Source organism: Clarias gariepinus, chromosome 25, assembly GCF_024256425.1.
Source record: "Clarias gariepinus isolate MV-2021 ecotype Netherlands chromosome 25, CGAR_prim_01v2, whole genome shotgun sequence".
Lineage (NCBI taxonomy): Eukaryota > Metazoa > Chordata > Actinopteri > Siluriformes > Clariidae > Clarias > Clarias gariepinus.
This window is the reverse complement of record NC_071124.1, coordinates 6,924,339-6,936,386: the sequence shown is the minus strand read 5'-3', so window position 1 is coordinate 6,936,386 and position 12,048 is coordinate 6,924,339. Positions and strand designations below refer to the sequence as shown.

The 12,048-nt window shown below is 39.1% G+C and overlaps 1 protein-coding gene across 2 annotated transcripts in view; it reads right to left on the bottom strand.

The window, feature by feature from the left end:
* ppm1lb (protein phosphatase, Mg2+/Mn2+ dependent, 1Lb) overlaps positions 1 to 11,452 on the bottom strand; it is an 81,186-nt gene extending 69,734 nt beyond the window's left edge. The window contains exons 1-2 of one of the 2 annotated variants that reach the window (XM_053486486.1): positions 11,390 to 11,452; positions 10,568 to 11,043 (exon numbers count right to left, since the gene is read on the bottom strand). In XM_053486486.1, the coding sequence (XP_053342461.1) occupies positions 10,568 to 10,963 (396 nt within the window). In that variant the 5' untranslated portion in view covers positions 10,964 to 11,043; positions 11,390 to 11,452. The other variant, XM_053486485.1, reaches the window with a different exon arrangement.
* Between the last annotated feature and the right edge of the window lie 596 nt (positions 11,453 to 12,048).

Sequence of the window (12,048 nt, the reverse complement as noted above, 5' to 3'; positions counted from 1 at the left end):
CCACCTTGTTTGAATGAACAATAATGCATTATTCATATGTGTTTGTATATTTACTTTTATGCTGTGAATGAGATGTTCAAAGAATTCTAAAAGTGTCTATGAGTTGGAGTAGGAGTCATGTGACAGCTCATTCAAAGGAAATTGGTAGCCTGAAAGTGAAGCAAAAACATCATGGCCTTATACTGTAATTACTGCTTTAGAGCTTTGGGTACAGCACACACACACACACACACACACGCGCACACACACGCACACGCACACGCACACACCCCTACCTACCTACATATCAAAGCCCTCTTTGTGTAGCCTAAGTAAAGGAAAAACCCAGGTAAAAAAAAAAAAAAAAACACAAGCCTCCTAGAGAAAAAAGGAGGAAAGAAATCATGAAAGACAACCAAAAGCGGTGAAAAGCACGTAAATGACGAAGCATTTGCTTCTGCATGCTGTAATTTTTCCCCCACTCGACAGATATAAGCTGATCTTTAACAACAACAACAACAAAACCCAAAGGAAAGAAAGTATAAAAATATTAGAAAATTTAAAACCGAGAGCATATTAGTGAAATAGAAAATATGACTGTTGATTTCTTTATGTGCCCAGTCCTACAAAAGAACAGAGCCTAATAGCCAGATTGGCACACTCCATTTTTATCCATGATACAGCAGGCATAATTACCTGACATTATCCTTCATCTTTCTAACACTTTTCTCTTTGTGGATTGATATGCTTGAAAGGAACACATATTTCATTTCCCCCATGGTAAGCAACAGAAAGATAGAGGGAAAAAAAAAAATATATATATATATACAATGGTGTGAAAAACTATTTTTCCCCTTCCTGATTTCTTATTCTTTTGCATGTTTATCACACTTAAATGTTTCTGATCATCAAAAACCGTTAACTATTAGTCAAAGATAACATAATTGAACACAAAATGCAGTTTTAAATAAAGTTTACATTATTAAGGGAGAAAAAAAACTCCAAACCTACATGGCCCTGTGTGAAAAAGTGATTGCCCCCCTTGTTAAAAAATAACTTAACTGTGGTTTATTACACCTGAGTTCAATTTCTGTAGTCACCCCCAGGCCTGATTACTGCCACCCCTGTTTCAATCAAGAAATCACTTAAATAGGAGCTACCTGACACAGAGAAGTAGACCAAAAGCACCTCAAAAGCTAGACATCATGCCAAGATCCAAAGAAATTCAGAAACAAATGAGAACAAAAGTAATTGAGATCTATCAGTCTGGTAAAGGTTATAAAGCCATTTCTAAAGCTTTGGGACTCCAGCGAACCACAGTGAGAGCCATTATCCACAAATGGCAAAAACATGGAACAGTGGTGAACCTTCCCAGGAGTGGCCGGCCGACCAAAATTACCCCAAGAGCGCAGAGACAACTCATCCGAGAGGCCACAAAAGACCCCAGGACAACATCTAAAGAACTGCAGGCCTCACTTGCCTCAATTAAGGTCAGTGTTCACGACTCCACCATAAGAAAGAGACTGGGCAAAAACGGCCTGCATGGCAGATTTCCAAGGCGCAAACCACTTTTAAGCAAAAAGAACATTAAGGCTCGTCTCAATTTTGCTAAAAAACATCTCAATGATTGCCAAGAGTTTTGGGAAAATACCTTGTGGACCGACGGGACAAAAGTTTAACTTTTTGGAAGGTGCGTGTCCCGTTACATCTGGCGTAAAAGTAACACAGCATTTCAGAAAAAGAACATCATATTAACAGTAAAATATGGTGGTGGTAGTGTGATGGTCTGGGGTTGTTTTGCTGCTTCAGGTCCTGGAAGGCTTGCTGTGATAGATGGAACCATGAATTCTACTGTCTACCAAAAAATCCTGAAGGAGAATGTCCAGCCATCTGTTTGTCAACTCAAGCTGAAGCTATCTTGGGTGCTGCAGCAGGACAATGACCCAAAACACACCAGCAAATCCACCTCTGAATGGCTGAAGAAAAACAAAATGAAGACTTTGGAGTGGCCTAGTCAAAGTCTTGACCTGAATCCTATTGAGATGTTGTGGCATGACCTTAAAAAGGCGGTTTATGCTAGAAAACCCTCAAATAAAGCTGAATTACAACAATTCTGCAAAGATGAGTGGGCCAAAATTCCTCCAGAGCGCTGTAAAAGACTCGTTGCAAGTTATCGCAAACGCTTGATTGCAGTTATTGCTGCTAAGGGTGGCCCAACCAGTTATTAGGTTCAGGGGGCAATTCCTTTTTCACACAGGGCCATGTAGGTTTGGATTTTTTTTCTCCCTAAATAATAAAAACCATCAGTTAAAAACTGCATTTTGTGTTTACTTGTGTTATCTTTGACTAATAGTTAAATGTGTTTGATGATCAGAAACATTTTGTGTGACAAACATGCAAAAGAATAAGGAATCAGGAAGGGGGCAAATAGTTTTTCACACCACTGTATATATATATATATATATATATATATATATATATATATTTACAGCATACAGTGGTACCTCAGCGAGTTCTTAAGTTGAAAATCCATATTGTGGAACGCATTTTCCCATAGGAAATAATGTAAATGCAGATAATCCGTTCTAGCCACCCTAAAAATATTAACAATACCACCAATTTCCTACATTATAAATCTCAACAATCAAAACATTTCGAAAAGACATGCAAATTAAGTAAAATAGGAAATAAATAGACGTTAAACCTCACGTAACCTTGATTTATCATTCCTCTTGGCACCAGCTGCCTTAAAAATTAAACTGAAAGAAAAAAACACAAATTTGGTTTAAATTTTTTAATAGCAGCTGTACATTCGTGCAACGTACCGATGGGCAGTTTGGCTCGGTATGTTTGCTCGTATGCCGAAAATACTTCGTATGCGAGACAAATTTCTTGAAAAATTTCAGTTCTTAAGGCGAAAAAATTCATGTTCTGATGCTGAGGTACAACTGTACTGCTTAGTCTGTGAATCATCCTTCATACATGGCTAAGAGCACCGTTAGCTAGCTACTTTACCTCAGTACACTTGTTTTTAATCTGTACTGTACATGTATACCACTTGACAATGTCACTAAAAATAAAAAATCTTGTAAAATGAAAATGAAAAATCATTAATATATTTTCTGTAGAGAAATATTTCCTTAGCATTGCTAGAGAGAGTCTCTTGTGTCAGAGCTAAGTGACATAGCATACAATTAATTCCTGTAACAGTTCCAATGTTACACGCCTAGTGGTTATAACAAGAGGAACCAGTCAAACATCATGAGGGTTGAGTTTGTGTTCAGTGAAGCAAAATGATCAGACACAAGGACACTTTACAAGACAGAAATCTTTGCTTCAGGTTAGCAAGATAGTTCATGTGGGGGACAAAATGGTAGCTCACATGCTAGCTAGCTACCCAGCAAACAACAAAGAAAAAAAAATATGAATAAAATAAAATGAAAAACGGCCCCAGGGCATCTTCAAAAGGTCCCACACAAACATTCAACAAAATTTATTGAGTAGGGTTCCCATTACGTCCCCAGGATGTTATTGGAAGATGTCCCCAGGTCCTTTTGGGGAGTGAATGCGGATGTTCGACAACATTTTATTTAGAATCGATATACAGTATATATAGAATAATAAAAAATAAAAAATAATTATAATAACTAAAAAGGGAGCTCCCTGCACACACACACACACACACACACACAAACATACAAAGATATGGAGAGAAACATTTTGTTTATATAATTTATTATACATTTTTCCTTTTTTTTATGCTTTTTATGTATAATGCAAGGCAGCAGTAACTAGGGGAATGTCCTGGAAACATACTGTAAAAGTTGGCAAGGGACATTCTCGGTATGTCCCGCCACTTTATAGAATTAACAGTGAAACATTTCTCTGGTACCACGAGGGAAAGTTCCCTGAAGGTTTAATTCATATTTGATTTGGAACATTGCAGTGGAACCAAACAAGGACCATAAACGAAGTGCCTAATGACGCTGCACAGAAAATATTCACATGGGGACCAAGCGCAAATGTTTCATAAGTCCCCTGAACGTCCCCGTTTCTTGGGTAACTAGAGTTAATAGTAAAAAAATTGTAGCTACCAAATGTTAGGGGTTAAGGGTAGTTCATTTAATATTATATATCATATACTTCTATAATATACTTATTATTTGATATAATTTATCACAAGTTATTTTTCTGGTTACTAGTTAGTAAAAAATAGAATTGTCAAAATGATCTAGTGGAGCATTAGTTGATTTGAAGATTTTGACGGGAATGGTGGTCAGAACATCACACCAACAAGACATGTACTATATGAACTGACTGATAAAATAATAATAATAATAATAATTTTAATAACACAATAATAATAGATTAACTCATTTACAAACACTCTGGCTGCTATAACATTAATACTGTATAATCTATTTGTCACAAGCTACTGAGCTGACCACCACAATTCAACCAACAGAAAGAAAAAAAACAGGCAAATAATGGCAAGGCATGTCACAATCACAATTAAGGATGAATATATGGCGTAGATGTATAATGAGATAAAAATGTAAGTCGCCCTGGATTAGAGCGTCTGCCAAATGCCTAAATTTAAATGTAAATGTACTTTCATGCTGCTTTGTCTACATGATACAAAATTTAATATTTATTCCAAAGGAAGAAGTGGCTAAATGACAGAATGGAACGAAGGACAGCGCAGAGAGAAAAACATTACGAGAGGAATTTAGGAGGAGGACTGACAGTTCAGTGGCAGCGTAACGCTCCATTAGCCCGCAGGTCAGAGCAACCTTGTCCTCCCCATTCTGGAGCCAAGTTGGCGGAACTAATCAAATTGGTCATGATCTGTCACATTCATCATCCGCTCTGCGATATTACATGCATGACCTGTGCTTAATGTTTCTACATGGAATCATGCTAGCACAAGAAACAGACCCATGTAAAATATATGTATATATTTTTTTTAATTAGCTCAAAGGCACATTTCGGACAAGTTCCAACAAAAAAAAGGTGATCAGCGGGAGGTTCAGCGGGAGGTTGAAGTTTTAGATTGATTCATGACACAAGGTCTCAGAATGTTGAGCGAATGTGTGTGTGCCTGTATGTATGTGTGTGTGTGTGTGTGTGTGTGTGTGTGTGTGTGCATGTCCCAATTCAGGTGAATGGCAAGTCATTGTGACCCTTTTTGAAGTCAAGCTCCAGTAAAGCAGTCTGTACAAATAAACAGCTCAGAGGGGTTTTGTCTGTGCCAAATACTGTATATTCTAAAATCACATCACATTATATCATGCCGAAATAAATTGTAAAACTCTATGGCTTCAATATTACTGCAGAAAAAAGTCGTAATTCTATGCAATTCTATTCTATTATTAAGCAATGAAGAACCAAAAAGTTCTTTCCTTGTCCGCTCACAACTTCGGTTCATACCTATAATTATTTCCTATTTATTGCTTGACATTCAAAAAAGTATATATAAATAAAAATGTAGGAGCATGATATCATCAATGTCATATTAAAATCATAACAAATTGTGTCAAATTAGTTGACGCCTTAAGTAATCAGATTGAACGAGGGGAGTTCCGCGAGTGCTGATATAGGGCGTAACAGCACTGGGACGTTTAAGTACTGTATTTGTATCACGCCGCACCACAGGTGTTCTAACAATCATTAAATACGCTAACTGTAGGTCATGAGCATTGGAGAAAGCAGGTCTGGACGGTCCGTGTGATCGTGTAATGTTCTTTCTTACGTCTCGCTCTGCGTCCTTATATTCAACTGGCTCACACACTGGTGTCATTTGGCCTCTCGAAATCAAGGTGCACGCATGATGCATTGCAAACCGTGCGCCTCTAATTACAATTTGATCCCATGCCATTTCAACTCGGATATAATCAGCACCGTGCAAATTACATTATTTATATGCAAATGGTGAACTTCCCCATGCCAATCAAGGCTTGAACACACGAACGGCTTCAACCATATCTTCCATCCAATATTCTTTCCTGTTCATGTCACATTTGAAGTTTTGGAAGAGTCACCAAACAGTCAGAAAAACCGGGACGCTTTCCATACGGTCCAGGAGTTTCGCTCTACTAGACGCATTCCTGACTCACCAGAATGCCAGCAAAAATTTGGATTATGAGCAACAGCAGGGGGGACATACACACACTCTTTGCTTCACACATACACCCACACTCAAGCTCATATACATACTAACTAACCAGTGAGCCTAATTCTGTTTTGGCCTCAGGCCGTTATGCATCACGCCACTGATTTTTTATGCGGCAGAAATACACAAGCACACACACACACGGGGCCAGCAAGGCCATTTAAAAAGATCCTTTACGGCAAAAATGCTTTGCATATTTTGAAGCGAAATGGCAAAACAGACCCCAAACCGTCGCCCCTGGCTATATCGTTAGTGTGTGTGAGAGTTAGAAGAAACTCTTAAGACTCTCGCACGTTCGTGGAGTTACTTCTGTAGCGAGAATTTTTTCGGATCCAACCCAAAGCACACGCAGCTAATATCCTACAGAAGCAGCTGCCAAGCGCAGCCTTCACCTCCGTCATGATATCATAACCTTGTCTAAAAATACCACTGTTTCATGGTATCAAAGTATTAAATTACTATTTAAAAACCACACAGCCACAGTCTTCGAAGGACGCAATCCTTTAATTTGAAACAAAATCCGAAAGGAAATCAATAAATTAAATCTTCCTAATTAAAAAGATATTTTCGCAAAGAACAGTTCTATGTTCAAGTAAGTATTTATCATGTTGGTATAAATGGAAAGAGACTGGCTCAGAGGAAGAGTGGCACACTAGGTAAAACAATCACGGATGCAATTTTGTTCAGTTCGGGCTAGTAAAGCCGTGTTCGTCTGAATGTCCGATAGCAGTTGCGCATGATAAAGTTCCCCAAAATGCCATAATAAGTTGCAGCAGAGGAAGCGATGCAACATGTTTACAACGACAACAGATTTTAAAGCCAAAAGAATTGGTAAAGAAGAGATAAAAGGAAACGCACTGTAATTTGTATTTTGGAAAAAAGAAAAAAGAAAAAAGTGATGGAAAAAGCGTTTAATTATACACCGTGACTGGGTGTGACAACGTGACAACCCCAGCCTATTTTTAGATGAAAAGAAGAAAAAAAAAACAGGAAGAAAGCACAAACAAGATGGGGACAGATGGATGCCATGATATCCCTCCGAGGGAATCAACAATAGTTGTACATTTGCATTCATTCATCTGGCAGACGCTTTTATGCAAAGCGACTAGCGGGACGAGCCAAGCCGGGCACGGAGCTCGGATTAAAAAGCGCCGACACTGATGCAAGTTTCTGCCAATTAATCAGAAAGAAATGGCGTTGTTTTTTAAAAAAAAAAAAAGACATTCTGCGAAACACAAGGGACAAACACTAAGTGATAGAAGTCAGGCGTACGATCACACACATGCACTCACAGACAGAGACAGAGAGAGAGAGAGAGAGAGAGAGAGAGTTATGTGTGTTTTTATCTATGCCACATATCCCAAGGAATTAAGTATTCACTTTGAGAAAAGATGAAGTCGGTAGAAATAGAAAAGGTTTGTGTCTTATGTTGTTTTACTGTATATGACGCAGTCTAAGTCAGAGGTTGTCAAAGTGGGGTCTGAGAAGCACAGCTATGGGGTTCAGCTTTTGGGTGTGTTTTAAGTTACCGCAATCTTAATTAACGAGTTCTTATAGCGATTAGACGGTTAATCGAAATCTTCACACAACTTGGAGTATAAACAACAACAACAACATAAACTACGATACAGTACGATATTATCACGATACCTAGGTGCTGATACGATTTGAATAGCGATTTTATAAGCAGGACGATTTTATAAATACCCAAATAATTCGCTTCCACCACATGAGACGCTGTACTGCCTACCGATGTTTGAATAGTTTAGAGTGCACCACCTGTAGGATTATAAAGGAACTGCAACATTTTATCACCTCAAATGCAAACATAGATTAATTTTAGATAATTTTAGAAATCGATTTTGGAGTCAGCGTGACGATAAATCAAATGACACACAAAACAACCTTGATAGGTAAGTGAATCTATTACCCAGTGTTCTGTCATTTTTTTAGACTAAAATTTTATTTTGCATAATACGTCCCATTAAAAGGCTTGAACATTACTTGTCTTCGAGACAGATGCAAAAAGCAAAACATAAAGCATTTCAGTTAAAGAAAGTCAATTCTGCACCACAAGAATGGTGCAACATGTACATATCTGGGTATTATAGTGTGAAATTACACACTGGAGAACAGTAAGTAACAGCACTCGCTTATGAAATAGCTTCCTTAGTGCATCATGCGCAACAGCAGCAGCTCTCGAAGTAGCATAAAGTCACAAACAAGACCAACATGGTTATTGCCACATATCTCATGCACTTAGACACCACACGAGCAAGGAGAATGATAGCCACAATGATTGTTATTATTATATTATTGCATGAAAGTACAACTGAAATGCATTTACAGTGCTGCATTTTATTCATATCTTGTGCACCTAATTAAAAACCTTAAAAGTGGTATATAAGATCCTTTCTAATTTTCATTATCATGTGCTCAGGGACTACACTAAATAAACAAAACGGTCCTCTTCGATTCGACCCTTCAGGGGAATTATTTCATCCAGGTGGATCCTCTTGATCGGAGGGCACCATGCACACACACACACACACACACACACACTCACAGATTCTTCTAGATCTACTGGTAATTTACAGTCATCAGTCCACCCATCTGATTGGTTTTGGAGTGGGAGGAAACCAAAGAACCCAAAGGAAACCCGTCTTGTTAAAGGTTTTATGGAGAACCTTGGAACAGTGTAATCATGGTGTAAAAGGAGAACCTTCAAGAAAAGCTAAACCTTCTCAGAAACCCTTTATATTCAAAAGTGTAGGGCTTGTAATGTTTGTGAATTCAGTAAAAAAAAAACGGCAGGTCAGATTTGGCAGGGTTGACAAATAAAAAACTGAGTATATAGAGAAACAGCGACATTTAAATACACTACTTTATTACACACTATAAAAATCTATCAATTTAAATTTTATTTAAAAAAATATATATTTATATATATATATATATATATATATATATATATATATATATATATATGATTTTGGAGTCAGTGCAGCGATATATGAATTGCCATGCAAAAGAATCATCATACATAACTAAATCCTTTCCCCCCAGCTTTAATTCATATATGAAAATTCTGTTCAGGTGTTTTTTTTTAATGTAAATTAACTGGAAATTAATTTACTGGACATTCAGGCTCACGCTTAAATTCCTCACGTAATGACAAGCTCTTCCACCTGCTCAGATGTCTCTAACATGCATGAAAAGGGTAACATGGTGGACCGATTCTTGGTGAAGAAGTATTTTTAGTTTGTACGTTCTTACAATAAAAACATCCCTTTCCAAATTTAGTCTTCCTGTCACACTCTAATAACCTCCACTATTCTAGGAAGGATGTCCCGCTAGATTCTGGATCACTGCTGTGGGCTATTGTGATCGCTCAGCCACAAGATCATTAGTGAGGTCAGGCACTGATGTTGCAGGAGATTTCATTGCAATTGGAATTCCAGCAAATTCCAAAGACATTTACTTTGAGGGTTGAGGTCAGGCTCTAAACAGACCTGCTGAAGTTTTCCACTCCAACCATGGCTTTATGGAGCTTGCTTTGTGCACCAGGTCATTGTCATGCTGGAACAGGTTAGGGCTCCAGTGAAGAGAAATTGTAATATTGCATGCGCATAAACAGGTTTTGTGGAAGCACCGCATGTGGGTGTGATGATCAGGTGCATAAGTGTATCTTATACTTTAGCTGAGCTAATTATGGTTAAAAAGTCCAAATATGTAATTGAAAAGAATGTAATTACAATCACTCCCACTCACTCACTATCTACACCAATTTATAGTGGATACAGGAGCCTATCCCAAGACACACACACACACACTCATTCACACAGGCACCTTGGGAACGCCAATTCACCTCATCTGCATGCCTTGGGAGGAAACCAGAATACCCGGAGGAAGCCCAGCAACCACGGGGAGAACATGCAAACTCCACCCATACAGGTCCAAAAGCGGGAATCGAACCCAGACCCTGGAGATCACTGTATTTACATTGGAATGTAAATGATAATACAGTGAAGGAACAAAAGAATGTAGCGTATCGTATAGTACACTAGTGAAGACTATGATATTCTTGTGGTTTATTATATTTAAGGTGCCAATCCATGGCAGGACACACACAAATATGAGCAAACTGCATGTCTTGGAGGAAACCGGCGCACCTGGAGGAAACCCACCAGGGAGAAAACGCTAACTCCACTGACACACACCCCGAGGTGGCAATCGAACCCCCGGCTCTGGAGATCACCCGTATTTGCATTACAATCTAACTGATACCACAGTGAAGGAACAAAAGAATGTACAGTATCTAGTAGTACAGTACGATGGTACACAAAAGGTTTCCTTAAATATTTGCATGCATGCATGTATGAATGAGTGTATTTGTGCATGGATAGATGAACGCACCTCTCCACCGTGCCCATCAAAAATCCCGAAGATGGACGGGTGGCTCCGGTTGACCGGGTCGGTGAGCACGGCGAAGCGGTCCTCCATGTGGTCTCGGCGTCCCTGGATGGCGTAGACGGCGGCGCCGGGGCTCTTCAGCTCCCAGTTCTTGGAGAACTCGGCTTCGGACAGGTCCAGGCCGAACCGGTCGTGCTGCATGATCTCGGCCACTTTGCCCTTGACCATTTTCACGGCGTCGCGGCTCGACTTGACAATAGTCTTGACTTCGTCGTTGTGAAAGAAGTAGCTCCATAAAGCCAGGCTCAGGCACAGCAGAAACAACGTCTCAGGTCTTAGTAGGAAATAGCGCATGATCCGGCCCAAAAGAGACAGCAGGGTCATGGTATCTCCTATCATCTACCCAAACGCGCGCGCGCGCCGAAAACACAGATCGCGCTGTTCACGTCTAATCTCGGCGTCGAGCTGATCCGTCCATCCTGGAGGTGCAGAGAAAGAGAAACATCGGACACTTTGTTGCAGTTACTGTTGTTGTTAATGTGAGTGTTGTTGTTGTTGTTGATGTTGTTGTTGTTTGGCTCGGAATGGGAGCGCGTCCTGCGCGCATTGGCGCCGGTGTTCCGCCGCTGTGCAGCCGCAGTCAAGCGCCGCGTTCATTTAACTAAAACCCGCAATGAAGCGGTGCTCTGTCTATCTCTCTCTCTCTCTCTCTCTCTGTTTCCATCAGATGTCAAAGAGAATCAGGTGGCAAGCAAGCCGAAAACCCTGCACACATACACGCGAACACACACACATATATATACACACACACAAACACACACCTACCTTCACTTCCCCAATACAGTACACACGCGATTGTGACGCGCTGTCATATGAATTACAAAAAAAAAAAAAAGCACCGCTGTGGAGTCAGACCTCCCTGTGAAGGGGCGGGGACTATCTGGTTGATAGCCAATCGCAAAAGAGAGGGCGGGGTTTGGGAATAAATAGGCAGGGATTGCTTACAAGTTATTAAATACCTTACTGAATAAATGAATGTATTAATTAACAAACACAAAAATAAATAAACGCTGACATGTTTTCAAATTTTTTGAAATTTTTATGATTTCGAATTCAGTACAAACTCCTTTGATTAGATTAGATTCTAATCATTGGTCATTGTGCAAAGTGCATATACAGTATATATATATAGTGCTATACTCTACTGTATACTGTATATCAATATATAACATACAGCAACACATTTAGTTATAAATTATTTATACAAATTTCCTTTTTCCTGAAGTGTGTATACATCTTTTGACTGATTTTATTACATTTTATGTGCTTGGTGTATTGTATGTACACTACCGTTCAAAAGTTTGGGGTCACTTTCTAAGTCCATGATCGTTCCTGATTTTTATTTCTTTCTACATTGTAAAGGAATGCTGAAGGCGTCCAAAAAAGGCATTCATCTCTTTTGGACAGTTAATGGTGAGATGTTT